The sequence below is a fragment of the Triturus cristatus genome, chromosome 4_2, assembly GCF_964204655.1.
Source record: "Triturus cristatus chromosome 4_2, aTriCri1.1, whole genome shotgun sequence".
In the NCBI taxonomy this organism is placed as follows: domain Eukaryota; kingdom Metazoa; phylum Chordata; class Amphibia; order Caudata; family Salamandridae; genus Triturus; species Triturus cristatus.
In genome coordinates this window covers 900,219,423-900,232,270 of record NC_140586.1, presented here as the reverse complement: position 1 = coordinate 900,232,270, position 12,848 = coordinate 900,219,423, and the positions used below count along the sequence as shown (strand labels likewise).

General features: G+C 54.0%; 1 protein-coding gene across 6 annotated transcripts in view; it reads left to right on the top strand.

Moving 5' to 3' along the window:
• The window catches only part of PTPRF (protein tyrosine phosphatase receptor type F), a 746,312-nt gene that overhangs the window by 685,321 nt on the left and 48,143 nt on the right, over positions 1–12,848 (top strand). For all 6 annotated transcript variants that reach the window (XM_085602951.1, XM_085602956.1, XM_085602955.1 and 3 more), the window contains 2 exons: positions 5,683–5,806; positions 11,626–11,801. In XM_085602951.1, the coding sequence (XP_085459077.1) occupies positions 5,683–5,806; positions 11,626–11,801 (300 nt within the window). The remainder of the gene's footprint in view (positions 1–5,682; positions 5,807–11,625; positions 11,802–12,848) is intronic.

The following is a 12,848-nucleotide window of genomic DNA, read 5'->3' as shown; positions in this document are numbered from 1 at the left end:
CTGACACCTCAAACCATCACAAACTGGGGCAACCCACATAAAACCAAAGGACCTGGGTATAGTGCGATAAAGAAAACAATGATTCTAACGGCCCCCAAGGATAGAACAAATCAATGAGGCTATCCTGAATCAATATTCAATGAATACAAAGTACCAGGGAAATAACAAAGTATAAAAACATCATCACACAGCATGCACTATTATTCCAAAACATGAGATTCAATTTATATTGATGCAAAACATCTACTATTTACATACAGTGGTCGCTCCAGGCACCATAACCATGTGCTCAAGAGAAAGTGCTTGTGTATAAAAGAAAGAAAGGGAAAGACCCGTAGTATTTATAAACTTATTTCAGCAGCACCGGTTTGGAAATCATTTCAAACATTCAAATGATATGTCCACTCAAATGAGGTCATTGTGTTCAATCATCATTCCCTCTCTGTGACACAATGAAACCATCCAGGCAGTTCAAAAAATGTTGACGTTTCGGCCCGGCGTGGGGGGAGAAGGGGCCAGTCGGATCCTCAATAGCGGGTCTTCTTCAGGACAGGAGCAACCTAAGGGCCAACATCAAACAGGTGAGGGACACAATTAATCTCACTTATAAAGGAGAAGATGGTACCAAAGGTATCTTCTCACTAAGGAAACCTCATTCCATGATTCATAGTAGGTGTATTTGCAAGAATTCCGGCCTTTTTCTTGAAATTCAAGGGACAATAGTGGTACAACATTCAGCAGTAATGTTTTTTGTGGAATATTTTAGCACATCAGGAGGCTAGAAATGGGGGTCCAGGTGAGCATATTAATATTGAGATATTGTTTTGACGTGGCTGGTGAGGTGCATTGAATGGGTCTGTGGAATTAGGCCTCATGTTTGAGAAGATGGAATTTGGAAGTGTTGCCGAGAGCTGGTAGGGAGGTGTGAGTCTAAGGCGTCCTCAGAAGATTACAAAATGCAGAGGGAAAATTAGGTGGAGGGAAGGAAAACAGAAAGCGTTAAAAGTTGTTGGGAACAGAAAGAAAGCAGGGGTTCACAGGTTGCATAGAATGACCGAAGGCCAGTAATAGAACGAGGCAATAGGCCTTGAATTGACTTTTAAGGCAAGAATAGAAACCTAAACCGGGGGCCATGGCCAGCATAAGGCCAGATGGCCTTTTACCTGTAACAAGAGGCATTGGAGATTAAAATGCCGGGGACTGGGGAGGAATGTGTGGGGCCAGCTGGCAGGGTACCACTGTGCTCCATCATGGTCACGACAAGTGTGTTAATGCGTGTCCGTGTGATGTGAACTGGGAGGTGAGTGAGGGCGAGTCGTCTTAAGGCTGAGCAGCTGGTATGTGGCTGCTCTGGCAGAGATGAAGGATCCTGGGGCCCTCACATGAAGAGCCCCCCTCTGCTGCTGGCTGAGGAGAAATAAAGAGACACTGGGCAAGAAAAACAGGAGCACCAGCAGAAGCTAGGAAACCGCGCTGCGGCTTTGGATAGTTCTGGGTGAGTTCCGAACAGGAAATGATGCACAGGGGACTGCTGGACCACCCGTGGCAGATGGCCATCAGAGCAAAGACAACCTCCATGGGGAGATGAAGAGTGATGTGTGAGGAGGAAAGCGGTGTGTCACCCTCTGCACAGAGGTGAACAGAGGAGCCACACTACTAGATCAACGCACAGAGGTGGGTGGCGTAAAATGAGAAGAGGAGAGGTCCCGAGACAGACCCTTGTGGGATTCCCACAGGAAGAGGGGAGACGGAAGGATGAGGTGAGGACCAGGAAAGATCCCAAGACTGACCCTTGTGGTATTCCCACAGGAAGAGGGGAGACGGAAGGATGAGGTGAGGACCAGGAAAGATCCCAAGACTGACCCTTGTGGGATTCCCACAAGAAGAGGGTAGACGGAAGGATGAGGTGAGGACCAGGAAAGATCCCAAGACTGACCCTTGTGGGATTCCCACAGGAAGAGGGTAGACGGAAGGATGAGGTGAGGACCAGGAAAGATCCCAAGACTGACCCTTGTGGGATTCCCACAGGAAGAGGGGAGACGGAAGGATGAGGTGAGGACCAGGAAAGATCCCAAGACTGACCCTTGTGGGACTCCCACAAGAAGAGGGGAGACGGAAGGATGAGGTGAGGACCAGGAAAGATCCCAAGACTGACCCTTGTGGGACTCCCACAAGAAGAGGGTAATGACCCAGGAGCCATGCTTTGGGGATGAGTGACCAAGAGTGTGGACCCAAGACTCACCCTTGTGGGTGAGCGTAGACGGAAGGATGAAGAGAGGACCAGGAAACTGAGGACTGTTGAGGAGGAGGAGAATGACCAATGACCCAGGAGCCATGCTTGGGGGATGAGTGACCAAGAGTGTGGACCCAAGACTCACCCTTGTGGGTGAGCATAGACAGAAGGATGAAGAGAGGACCAGGACACTGAGGACTTTTGAGGAGGAGGAGAATGACCAATGACCCAGGAGCCATGCTTGGGTCATGATTGACCAAGAGTGTGGACCCAAGACTCACCCTTGTGGGGTTCCCACAGGAAGAGGGGAGACGAAAGGATGAGGTGAGGACCAGGAGAGGTCCCAAGACTGACCCTTGTGGGATTCCCACAGGAAGAGGGAAGGCTGAAAGATGAGATGAGGACCAGGAAACGGAGGACTGTTGAGGAAGAGGAGAATGACCCAGGAGCCATGCTTGGGGGATGAGTGACCAAGAGTGTGGACTGCCTGAGATGGTCAAGAAGGACAAAGAGGGAGGGGCTTCGGATGAGGCTCAGGGTGGGAATAAGATCACGTGAGAGGGGGCTCCTGTCACTGGGGCGGAGGAGGCATACCCTGGCTTGACAGCGGCCAGGTTGTGCAGGAGTAGGTTGTGAGTAACTCCATGGAAAACCAGTTGTGACGGGGCTTCCAAGAAAGGCACACCTATGAGAGGCCGGGGGTCATTGCTGCAGTGACCTGCCAGATGAAGGACAGGATTCTGTACTGCCCGCTGTGGAGAGGGGCAGGCTTCCTGACTGAGAGGAAGGCCACGCCCAGGTGACAGGCATTCCACAGGATCCTCGTGGCCGGACTCAACTGACCCTCAGTAATCCAGCCTCGCTCAGAGCTGCAGACCCTCCATATGAAGATGTCCGTGAGGTGCCTGGACCCGCTCTCACCTCCCTGTTTGACCCCGGGTGGCATGCCTGCCCTACCCAGCCCGAGGGGGGCGCAGTTGTTCCCTCTTGTGCTCGCCTTGTGGTTGGGTTCTGTTGGCCGTCGTGATCACTCTCATTGCGAAACCACTTGACATCTTCCTCTAGCGACTCTCTACTGTTCCAGAGACCCCCGATTTCAGTCGCGTCTGATGGCCGACCCTAAAGTCCACTTCTCATGCGAGACCGTCCAAGCCTTGTGTCTGATCTACCACCATGGGCCTGTGCCCCCCCCCCCCGCACATCTGGAAATCTGGCGCCTCGCCTCCAGGTCTGTTCAGGCCGCATGGTCCCGCCACCCGATCTCCCCCTCTCTCCCCGTCTGGTCAGGCCATGCGCCACCCTCCCCATCTGGTCCAGTCTCCCGCGTTGCTGCACCGAGCTCTCGCTCCCAGAGGGAGGTCTCGCACAACTATTAGGTGACAGAGGGAGTGAGAGGGAAGTGTCTCTGTGCCCCCCCCCCCCGCTCCCCCATCCTCACTACACATGTGACAATGAGCTGTCGGGTAGGCTCGGTGAGAAAATAAATAAACCCCTTACAAATAAACCCACAGCTCCGGCTCTCATTGCGGTTTGTCACCTGTGGCTCCTTTTGTATGCCCCTTCCCCCACCGAACCCCTCTTTCCTTATCCCTTTCCCGCCCCCTCCCAGTCCTGTGAAGGTGACGTCCCATCCCACCCTCCAGACTCTTGATGACTCTCTTCATAGTAGTTTTCCCAGGCTAATGGGCTGGTGATGGATTTGAGAATTTCCCACAATGCCGCAGTTCGCGCCAACACGTAAATAACCCCGATCCCGGGTTGAGGGGTCTCGCGGAGCGCAGATCCTTTCTGGTGGAAATGGAATATACAGACGAGGTACAGTAAAGGCCCCTTCCCCGCCCCTCCACGTACACACACTTTACCCCTCGTCCTCCTTAATGCCCTCTGCAGAGGAGTATTTCTTTTTTAGAGCACAGAGTGCAGCTCAGACAGGATTTACAGCCTTGAATTAATGCGTTGAAACGAGCCTCAGTGCGGCCTCATCTGGCACGCTGCTCAGACTGGCTCTACGATGGAGTCTGAGCGCTACCATGTGGGCTTCTTCTGGTACTGCAGTGGCATACACCAGAAGTAGCCGAATGGCGCTGGTGCACTTTAAAAGGGGGATCTGAGCTGAACTAGCACTGAGGGCGCACATCGCTTCCGCCTGGGACAGGGCCGCTTCTTGGGCGGTGCGATCGGTGCCCCCGCACCGGGTGCTGACGCCATCTTTATTCTTTTCAAAGCACCTGTTGCCACGTTTCTTGACCCAGCAATTTTCAAGCATCAATAAAAATGTCACGATAACTCCGGTGATTAATGTTCTCTCTGGAGAAAGACCGGAGCCTTGTGTGGAAGTCCCCCGTTTCATCACTCGCACAATCCCCTTTGTCTGACCAGGCCACTCTAGGGCCCTGTCATTGGCTGTGTCTTCGCTGTTCCTGCTTGAAGGTGACTCCGTATATTTGTATTGCTCTCCGTCTTAACACATTTCTAATATTGCCCCAGACGCTCTTCCGACACGAGTTATCTCTCGACCCTTTAATTTAGAGCCCTCGCCTCCTCTACTGGAAATCCATTCCCCTGTGACATGTACATCTCTCCCCCCCCCCCCCCCCCCCTTTTGTAATAGATTTACACCGCTCAGAATTTAAATATCTCCCTCCGGTGACTCAGTCTCCCTCTGATGACTCAGTCTCCCTCTTCTATTTATTCTTCTAATGGGTTCAAGTGCCTCATACCCCTCCCCCGTTCATTGCATGTTCCTGATTGGTAGAACATCGGTCTCTGTCTCCTCTCCTGTGCCTGCAGCATCCCTGTATCCTTCTGCAGATTGACATGAGGCCTCCACTGCTGGACCAGTTCTCCCAGTGGGTCCTGTGGAACCGCACTACTCAAATTGCAGACGACAAGCCAGAAATTGCTCCAGATGTGGTTTCCAGACCTGGAAAGTGTTCCAGATGAGGCTTCCAGAGTGAAGCAGTGTGTTCCTGTTCTGGCTTCCATAGCTAGATACAGGGATCCAAGTTTGGACTTCAGAACTGGACCCAGAGTTCCTAATGTGGCCTCCGGAACTGGACACCATAATCTAGATGTTGCCCTTCCCAGCCCCAGTGACTGAATCTCTTACTCCAAGACTTCTTGCACACCGCTCCGCTTTCTCCCCTGCATGACTTGCTACTTTGTGCTATCTTATGATGAAGTTTCCATTCGTTTTAATTCTGCTGTTGGGTACTTTGGGCTCACATCTGTGCTATCTGTTGTCTCTCTAGAGATGCTGTGGATGCACCTTTGTGCTGTTAGTCTCTCTATAGAGGTGCTTTGAATCCCCCTTTGTGTTTGTCTCTCTATAGAGGTGCTTTGAATCCCCCTTTGTGCTGGTTGTGTCTCTATAGAGGTGCTTTGAATCCCCCTTTGTGCATACTCCTTCTCTCATATGTTTTGACTGAGCCTTTTTCCTTGTCTTTCAGTCCATCGACCCCGGACAGCAGTTCACCTGGGAAAACTCCAACCTAGAAGTGAACAAGCCAAAGAATCGCTATGCGAATGTAATTGCGTACGACCATTCCCGCGTCATCCTCACCTCCATTGATGGTAAGTCCAGCAGTAACGTGCAGCCTGACCTGCCCTGGTTTTGTCAGATGCTGACCCCACTCACTCTGGTCATAAGAGCTATCACCCTGTCTAGAACTGCTTGTAGGAGTAGGTGAGTGTGACCCACTTGTGGGACACCCCCGCGCCGCACGGCCACCAGCTGCTGCATGTGCCCCTCGCCTGCCCTCTGCCTCGCTGCCTGCCTCGTTGCCGGCTGCCTCCGCTGTAGTTGTTTTTGCCTTGTTGTCACTGTTTTCACTGTAATTTGTGTCTGTTTTCATTTATTTCGTTGTGCCTTTGTTTTGGTTTTCCTTCCTTGTTGTCCGCCTACCTCGCCGCCGTCCGCTCTCCCTTCCTGCCACCGCCGCTTTTCCCCGCCCCTTTTTCTATTCTGTACCCTCCCCGCTCCCGCCTCCCAGCTGCTCCGCCCACCCGCGCACTTGGCCTTAAATGGCGACCGTGCGACGCAGGTGAGTGTGACCCACTTGTGGGACACCCCCGCGCCGCACGGCCACCAGCTGCTGCGTGTGCCCCTCGCCTGCCCTCTGCCTCGCTGCCTGCCTCGTTGCCGGCTGCCGGCTGCCTCCGCTGTAGTTGTTTTTGCCTTGTTGTCACTGTTTTCACTGTAATTTGTGCCTGTTTTCATTTATTTCGTTGTGCCTTTGTTTTGGTTTTCCTTCCTTGTTGTCCGCCTACCTCGCCGCCCTCCGCTCTCCCTTCCCGCCACCGCCGCTTTTCCCCGCCCCTTTTTCTATTCTGTACCCTCCCCGCTCCCGCCTCCCAGCTGCTCCGCCCACCCGCGCACTTCGCCTTAAATGGCGACCGTGCGAACGCGCAGCGGCCACGCGCAGCGGGCGCGCCGATTGTGCGCCGAAGGCGCGCCAAAGGTAAGCCCGTCTGCGCCCGTCCGCGCCTGGACCGCGCCCAGTGCCAGGACCCCTGGCCCACGACGAGGACCCCGACCGACCCGCCTGACGTACTCCGCCGCCACCCTCACCGCACTCAACACCGGCCGACTCCCAGATTGCCATCAAGCCACTCCACGAAGTACCCACGGACCTTTCAGCTGCCACGCCTGCAAGTTCTCCTGCATCCGGACCAGCCTCGCACCAGCACCCGCCAAGTCGAACACCAGCAGCACCCACCTCAAGTGCATCCTGCTCAACACCCGCTCCGTCCACAGACACGCCATCGAACTCTGGAACCTTCTAGACGCCACAGCCCCTGACGTTGCCTTCCTCACGGAGACCTGGATGAACGCCTCTTCAGCTCCCGACATCGCTATCCCAGAGGGCTACAAGATCGTCCGGAGGGACCGAAATGCCAACCAGATGGGAGGAGGCATCGCCATCATCCACAGGAACACCATCCGTCTCACGACCAGCACCGACAACACCCTGACCAGCGCCGAACACCTACATTTCCAGATCCACACCAACCCGAACACCACCCTCAGAGGCACCCTGATCTACCGACCCCCTGGACCACGCACACAATTCAGCGAGGACATCGCCGACTTCGTCAGCCCGCATGCCCTCCCCTCCGCTGACTACATCCTCCTGGGAGACCTCAACTTCCATCTGGAGAACAACAACGACCGCAACACCAGCACCCTGCTCGACAACCTCGCCAACCTTGGACTCAAGCAACTGGTGTCCACCCCCACCCACCTCGCCGGACACACACTCGACGCAGTCTTCTCTTCCAGCACAGACATCGACTTCAGCCACGCCACAGAGCTTCAATGGACGGACCACAGCTGCGTCCACTTCACCTTCAAGAGAACGACGACCCACCAACACCAGCAACAGGCCGCCCGCAGAAGCTGGAACAAGATCACAGCAGACCAGCTCGCCACCTCCCTGAGCCAGCACCCTCCTGCCAGCTCAGCTAACCCCAGCCAGGCCGCCGACAACCTCACGAAGTGGATCAGCAACTGCGCAGACGAACTCGCCCCACTGAGGACCCCGCCTAGCAGACCCGGCAGCAAGAAGGCCCCATGGTTCACCGACTAACTCAAGAGCTCCAAGAAGAACTGCCGAGCCCTCGAGAAAGTCTGGAGAAGGGAACCGACACCGGACAACAGGACCTCCTTCAAACTTGCCACCCGGAAACACCACCAGCTGATCCGCGCCGCCAAGAAAACAGCATTCAAGGACCGGCTGGACAACAACGCACACAACTGCAAGGAACTCTTCAACATCGTGAAAGAGCTTTCCAACCCCAGCGCAGGAAACAACGACATCACCCCATCGCAAGACCTCTGCAACTCCCTCGCTTCATACTTCCACAACAAGATCGCGGACATACACAACAGCTTCAACAACCAACCAACGCACACCATGACCGAACAACCACCCCCCACCACCACCCTCCACGCCTGGACCCCGATCAGCACCGAAGACACCATCCGCACGATGAACTCCATCCACTCCGGATCACCGACCGACCCCTGCCCTCACCACGTCTTCAACAAAGCCGACGCTGTCATCGCACCCCACTTGCGAGACATCATCAACACATCCTTCGACACCACCATCTTCCCTGAGAGCTGGAAACACGCCGAACTCAGCGCTCTACTCAAGAAACCAACAGCGGACCCCACCGACCTCAAGAACTACCGCCCCATCTCGCTCCTCCCGTTTCCTGCCAAAGTCATCGAGAAGACCGTCAACAAGCAGATGGCCGCCTTCCTCGAGACGAACGGATCCCTCGACCCCTCACAGTCCGGTTTCCGAGCCAATCACAGCACCGAGACAGCCCTCATCGCCGCCACCGATGACATCCGAGCCCTGATGGACAACGGAGAAACCGCGGCCCTCATCCTCCTAGACCTCTCCGCGGCATTCGACACGGTCTGCCACCGCACCCTAGTACGGCGCCTCAGCTACATCGGCATCCAGGACAAGGCGCTGGAATGGATCATCTCCTTCCTCGACGGAAGAACACAGAGAGTCCGCCTACCACCGTACAAGTCAGAGGCCTCCGAAGTCATCTGCGGCGTCCCTCAAGGATCATCTCTGAGCCCCACCCTCTTCAACGTCTACATGAGCCCCCTCGCGGCCATCGTACGCAAACACAACCTCAGCATAATCTCCTACGCCGACGACACCCAGCTGATCCTCTCCCTGACCAAAGACCCCGCCGCCGCCAGAGCCAACCTGCACGAAGGGATGAAAGAGGTAGCCGAGTGGATGACGACCAGCCGCTTGAAACTGAACTCGGACAAGACGGAGGTCCTCATCCTGGGCTCCTCACCCTCCGCCTGGGACGACTCCTGGGGGCCTCCCGCCCTGGGCACCGCACCCAAACCGACAGACCATGCACGCAACCTGGGCTTCATCCTGGACTCCTCCCTCTCCATGACCAGGCAAGTCAACAACGTCTCCTCGGCGTGCTTCAACATCCTACGCATGCTACGGAAGATCTTCTGGTGGATCCCCACCGAGACCAGGAAGACCGTCACCCAGGCCCTCGTCGCCAGCCGACTGGACTACGGCAACGCCCTCTACGCCGGTACCACCGCCAAGCTCCAGAAGAGACTCCAGCGGATCCAGAACGCCTCAGCCAGACTCATCCTCGACATCCCACGAACCAGCCACATCTCCGGACATCTGAGAGACCTTCACTGGCTTCCCGTCAACAAAAGAATCACCTTCCGCCTCCTCACCCACGCACACAAAGCCCTACACGACCAAGGCCCGAGCTACCTCAACAGCCGAGTCAACTTCTACGCTCCCAAACGCCACCTCCGATCAGCCAACCACGCCCTCGCCGACGTCCCCCGCATCCGAAGAGCGACTACAGGAGGAAGGTCCTTCTCCTACCTGGCCGCCAAGACCTGGAACTCCCTCCCGACCAACCTGCGCCTGACCCAAGACCACCTCTCCTTCAGGAAGAAGCTGAAGACCTGGCTGTTCGAGCAGTAGCGGCACCCCCCCCCCCCCCCCAGCGCCTTGAGACCCTACGGGTAGGTAGCGCGCTTTATAAGTGTCCTTGATTGATTGATTGATTGATTGATAGGAGTAGCTGAGCACCAGCTGCGAGATCGGGCGGTCTCACCAGCACGGATGGTAAGAGCTGTTGGTTCCTATCACCGAGCCTCAAGATATGGAGGCAGTCTTTCCATACCCTGCCCCAACGACGTGGAATCCGCTTCCAAGCTTCCTTCACGGCTGTGCAGATTTTGTTCAATTTAAATAACTCTTTAAGACCTGGCTGTTTTAAATGATTGGGTGCGTTCCAGGTGGAGGCCGAGCACCAAGATACACCCTTGGGTGTGATCCGTTGCGCTTTACTAAATAGATATATTGCATACCATAACTGTGACCCAAAGACCCTGCGCTCTTACACTGGTGATGAGCACAGCTTGCGTACCAGCTGCAAGAGCCTCCCCTTATTTGTATCGCAGCAACGCCAGCATTTAGTAATCGTAGACCAGCTCGGTCTAAAGCACCCCCCAAAACACAAATAACGCCTTGCCCAGCCCCCTCCGGGACCGGCAGGCCAGTGGTATCAGTAGCTTCCAGGCAGCAATTCTGTTCCTAAGCTATTCGATGGATCCTGCGTCACCACCTCCCTCTCCTGCACATTTTGAACCCCGGGGCTGGTTCCAAGAGAGCGGCGAGCTGGCGAAGCCCCCTGGGGGGGCTGTTGCCTGGTCTGCACTGCGGCGGGCTCCGCTGCGCTGGAGCAGTCGTGATTCCAGCGCCAGGGAAGGTTCGTGTAATTGAATATTCTCTTCCTTGGTAAAAGCCTCCTCGGGAGCCTAGGCTTGGCTTACTTCCTCTGTCACTAAATATTTTATAAAGAATTACTTAGCGCTGTGAGACTCTCTCTCAGCACTTAGCCAACCAAAGTGTGTGTGTGTGTGTGTGTGTGTGTGTGTGTGTGTGCGTGTCTGTGTGGGAGGAGGAAAGCAGCCAGGAGGGTTTCTATTCAACTCGAAGCCTACTTGGCTGGTGTCACGATTGAATGATAAAACACAGCGAGGATCATGGGTGTAGCCAGACTGAAGTCCCTTGAAGAACCTGGCTCGGTCCCGGGTAGAACTTGCCCGCCTACAGTAATAGACTGTCCCTGGTTCACGGTAGAAGCCTGGCTGGGATGCTGGACTGAACCGAACTGGATTCATGGGCACAGCCCATCTGTGGTGATGGGGACCTGGTGGAGGCTGGTTGTGCTCCTGGAGTTCAGGACAATGTCCGCCTTAAGCACTAAATGCTGGTACCCGGACTAGAGTCGAGGTTTCACCATTGTGAATGCCTGACCCATGAACTGGTGGCAGCCTTCTTTCTGCCTCTTATCTCTTCATTTCATGACCCCAGTTGTACAATCTGGGTATGTTGATGTGTGAACAGAAGCCTCATGTGTGTGGGTAGTCTGAGAATCACATGGCACACGCTCTGTTCTATAAAGGCCAGCCCATGATGTCCCAACATTTGCTCAATGCCCGGTTACCTTGTCCTTAGTACAGCACTGGTAACTAAATAACTGGTAGGCTTGTGCCGGACCATCCGGTGCCAGAGAGAGTGTGAGCAAAGGTGCCTTCTTTATGATGGCGCACACCTACTGCACCAACCTTTTGAAGGTCTGAAATCTGTGTTTTCATGACTACCATCTGTGGTTTGATCACTGACACAGAATATTGGAGGTACATTGGTTACAAATGGGGCTTTGATGGGTCTTGAATCTCTTCTTCCCCCTGGCCCTGCTTCTTCCTAACCCTCCACTACTCCACACATAGTTTCTATAAACAGATTTTCCCTTGCTTGTTTCACTACCGCTGCAAACTCACAGCTCCTTTCTGTCTTCCTCAGGGGTGCCCGGGAGTGACTATATCAACGCCAACTACATTGACGGCTACAGGAAGCAGAATGCCTACATCGCCACTCAGGGACCGCTGCCCGAGACCCTTAGCGACTTCTGGAGGATGGTGTGGGAGCAGAGGACTGCCACCATTGTCATGATGACCAGGCTGGAAGAGAAGTCTAGGGTGAGGCAGGAGCAAGGGATTTGGGGCAAGCATTCATTGTTGGGACTGAGTTGGAGGAAGAAGTGGGTGCAGGTGTAAATCCATGTTGGAGACAACTTTATAAAAGGCCCATGCCCCTCTCTAACTACCATGTGTTGGGGCAGAGGACTGCACTGGCTGGAGGAGGTCAAAGTGAAGCGAGGCCCAGCACAGAAGTCCGGCAGAAGTGAGATGGGGCGGCAAGATCCAGGACCCTTAGCGATCTCTAGAGGTCCTATCACAAACAACACAAGTGATGTCACTGCTGGGTGTTAGAGAAGCCTTTGCATCCTGGCAGAGGAACTTACTGGAGTGATCATCTCAGCACAGCACTCAGTATCAGTCATGAGTGAAATCTATCCCGGTAAATACTACACTAGGTTTTCCATCAATAGACATTCCCATAAAAAGCTGGAATACCTTGACTGTACATCCAGGTGGCCTCTGCACTGGTCAAGGACATTGCTCTAGACTCCTATTGGTTGGAGTCTTAACATTTGTGGTATGTTTAGCTGTAGGTACACATGCTCTGCATACTTGTGCTATCTAGTTTTGGTTTCAGGCGTACATACCTTGTTTTTCTTAAAAGAAGTTTTGTGTGTCACGAAGAATAGTGAATTCTTTAACTTATAATGTGCAAGGGCATCGACTCAATAGTTAATTAACTTCTGCCGTCGGGGGCAGATGTGCTTCACCAGGGGTCTGAGTTGACTCCGCAAGGTGGTCTTCGTCAGCCTATTTGATTTCTCAGTCCCCAGTATTTTTGCAACATGAATCTTTTCTGGATTCACATGCTGTGCATTATTCTGCTATCTAGTGATCGGGCCCAGAATTATCCCTTAAAAACATTGTCCTACTCTTCATTTTCTGTTGTTGGTGGGCATCGACAGACCTCCATTTGGTGTCCCCTTGTGTCCTCTCTGGAAGCTCCCACCTTTGGTCGCCATCTTCAGTTTTTTTTTTTTTTGCACCTTTGAGTCTGTATGCATGCGGAAGGCTCTACAACAATTGGAAGAATTTTTTCCCAGA